This window comes from Pinus tabuliformis, chromosome 6 (genome assembly GCF_031772625.1).
Source record: "Pinus tabuliformis cultivar Carrire ecotype Pingquan chromosome 6, CPIR1, whole genome shotgun sequence".
Classification (NCBI taxonomy): domain Eukaryota; kingdom Viridiplantae; phylum Streptophyta; class Pinopsida; order Pinales; family Pinaceae; genus Pinus; species Pinus tabuliformis.
This window is the reverse complement of record NC_142292.1, coordinates 1,491,420,507-1,491,423,471: the sequence shown is the minus strand read 5'-3', so window position 1 is coordinate 1,491,423,471 and position 2,965 is coordinate 1,491,420,507. Positions and strand designations below refer to the sequence as shown.

Here is a 2,965-nt window from a genome sequence, read left to right as displayed (position 1 = left end):
AGTCAAACAAATGCAAAATATAGCTGTCAACTTCATTTTATATGGTTAGGTATAGAATAGAAGACTATAAAATAGGATCAATTGAAATTAATTTTTGGGAGTAGCAAAAGCAACTGGAATTAATTTTCCTTTATTTCCCACTCCCACTTTGTGAAAACGCTTGCACCCACTCCTATATATTAATTTTGGGAGTAGCGGGAGCGAAAGCAAAACGAAGGGACGAATTCGGTGAGCGATTAACAACGGAAAACCTTCGAAGCTCTTCGGATCGTGATTGCAATGGCAGAAAAGGACTCCGTTTTAGGGCAGGGGCCTGCAAGGGAACAAAACAATTCTGCGACCGAGGAAAGTGGGAAGCTCTTTTCTGTGGAGTGGCGCGGACGGGTTAAACCAGCAGCGATTGCCACGGGGGACAAAGACTCCATGTCATTGGAGGGAACAGCAGAAGTACGCATGAGTTCTCCTCGAGACTTCTTTTCCGGTGATTGGGCTGAACGAGTTCATCGAACACTTTCTCCTACACCGGAGGAAAGAGGGTTTGCTGCTCTCGCTGCACCTCCTTTGCACGTGCCAAAGCTTCTGAGGAGTGGTAACCCATCCGCTTACATTCCTCATTTTCTCTCACTTGGCCCCTACCATTATGATAGCGACAAATTCAAAGTTAAATATTCTCTTGGTCAACACGATGGGCTCATAAAAATTTCGGCCAAGGAAGCTTACAAGGTCAAGTTCGCGGCCCTAGTGTTGCCGTCGAGAATCGACATATCTGCAATGATCGAAAGCATCCTGCCGGAGATTGCGAGCTTCTATCACTGGTCAATCCCGGAAGGCGATTACTCCAAGAATTTCGCTCTCATGATGAAGGTGGATTCGTTATTTCTTATACATTTTTTCTTCTCCCCATATGATCACGGTCAGCACAATATTGGTATAAGGTGCGACATTCTGAAGCTGGAGAATCAGATCCCGCTGTCAATCGTGAAAAGGCTCTTTAAGGTGGAAGAGGGCGTGTTCCCGCTGTCCGTGATAAAACTAATTGACTCGAAGACTGATCTATGTGGAAGGAGCATACTAATGTTGCCGAAGGCGGTGATGGAGTTGTCTCCGTTCGATATGGTAATGGAAGACACAATAGCTTATAATGCATTGGATCAGCCGCATTTGTTGGGTTGCATCCACGCAATTGTTTCTCCTTTCCTGCAAATTGAAAGATACTCCCAAAAGCCAACTCTGCCGCAAAGAATCTCAAGATTTCTGGACGACTACGTGGTTGCAAAGGTGTGTAGCCTTTTCTTTTGGTCCACTCGTTCAAAACTTCCAATAAAAAACTACACCGCAGGGGAGCTGGCAAAGGCCGGTATTAAGTTCAAACCCTTCTCCCGGTTGTCCGATAAGATCCTGTTCGACAAACACTCCCACTCTCTCTATCTTCCAAGGATGACCTTAGCAAATGTGCAGACTGAAGTATTCTTCAGGAATATGGTTGCATTGGAGTTCGTAGACACGCAACGTTCCGACACCGTGACGCGATTCATTCAGCTGATGCACTGCCTCGTTCACACTGGCGGCGACGTTGAAGTGCTTAGGAAATGTCATGTCATTAGTTCCCACTGTCTGTTATCCGACGAGCATATAGCTGGGATCTGGGACAGCATCCGTAAGCCCTTCTCTTATGGTCACGTCGAGCCTCCTGGGTATCTAAAAGCCGCACTCGATGATGTGCTCGAACACAAGTATTACAAGATCAAAGTCAGAGTGCTTCTCTGGGAAACATCTCACCATTATTATAAGCAGTATTTCTCAACTCCATGGAGTCTTCTTGCTTTCGTGTTTGCCCTTTTCCTTGTGTTCGTGAACTTGGTGCAGGCCTACTGCAACTTGAGGGGATGCAAAAAATTCTAAATCCGGCTTGTTCTAGATTTCCTGAAGTAATTTTCGATGCGCTCTCGTCTGTAACACATTAAATAAGTGATTCGACGTTTTCTCATTTCAACAGCCGCTGTATGTGGTGATATATCCATATGCTTTGCTTTGTTGCAAATAATTCATCCTCCTTTAATCGACAAATGTGAAGATTAAAGGAATATCTTGTATTATTGTTGGTGAAATATTGTGAATTTTTAGAATATCTCAAAATTTGATGTACAGAGTGATGTCGCTCTTACAATTGGAAAAATGGATGTTATTTCCCTTGATTACCCATTTTAAGTTATTTCCTTCCGATGCATTATTCATATTGTTTGTGTTTGTGATGTTGGAAAGTCGAGACTGTTCATTAACCGGTAATTCCTCCTCTACTCATTGTTGGATGTCCGCTATTATTCAATAAAGCCGATCCGATCTGTATTTTGTTCGAAATTGGAAAAACAAATATCACACTTCTTACAAACCGCATGAAAATTTTAAAGTTATACAATATGAAACTCAAAGCCGAGGGGTTATGCCTACTGGCTTGTCCTCTGCTTCGACCAGTGAATTAGAAAAGGTATGCCTAGTGATAGTTCCGGTCAAATGTCCAAAGCCATCAAAGAGAGAGCTTGAGGTTCCTTACCCGCAAACGATGCACCCGTTCAGGATGTTACTTGCGAACCTTCACCCAACATTTATTTTTACTAAAAATTATGATAATCACATTTAAATGGATATACGTAATAATAAATTTGTAATTAGTTTATATGATTAAGTTTTATTATAAGTTAAATAAAAATATAATTTTGAAAAACTGTTTTTTTGGGTTAAGAAATTATTTTATCACGGAAAATTTACATAGTTGACATCATTATAGTTGTTCCATGCATTTGTTGGTTTTAGTCTAAAAGATAAAAGAAATAACAATTACAAAATTACAATGCCAGGAGTCCGCTTCCTCAGGCTAGGAGTGCCACACTGGCGGAGGGTGTGAGTGGGAGGAGGGTGCACAACTGGCAGAGAATGGGTAGTGCTGCCAAGACCACTGATTGGAGTT

At 42.1% G+C, this 2,965-nt stretch overlaps 1 protein-coding gene across 1 annotated transcript; it reads left to right on the top strand.

Moving 5' to 3' along the window:
* The first annotated feature begins 279 nt into the window (after positions 1 to 279).
* LOC149264305 (putative UPF0481 protein At3g02645) lies at positions 280 to 1,902 on the top strand. Its single transcript, XM_089398140.1, has one exon. It carries the CDS (start codon positions 280 to 282, stop codon positions 1,900 to 1,902), a length of 1,623 nt encoding a protein of 540 aa, XP_089254266.1.
* The last annotated feature ends 1,063 nt before the right edge of the window (positions 1,903 to 2,965 follow it).

Excerpts from the sequence above, each read along its gene's own strand:
- LOC149264305 (XM_089398140.1), top strand. The coding sequence starts at position 280 with ATGGCAGAAAAGGACTCCGTTTTAGGGCAGGGGCCTGCAAGGGAACAA.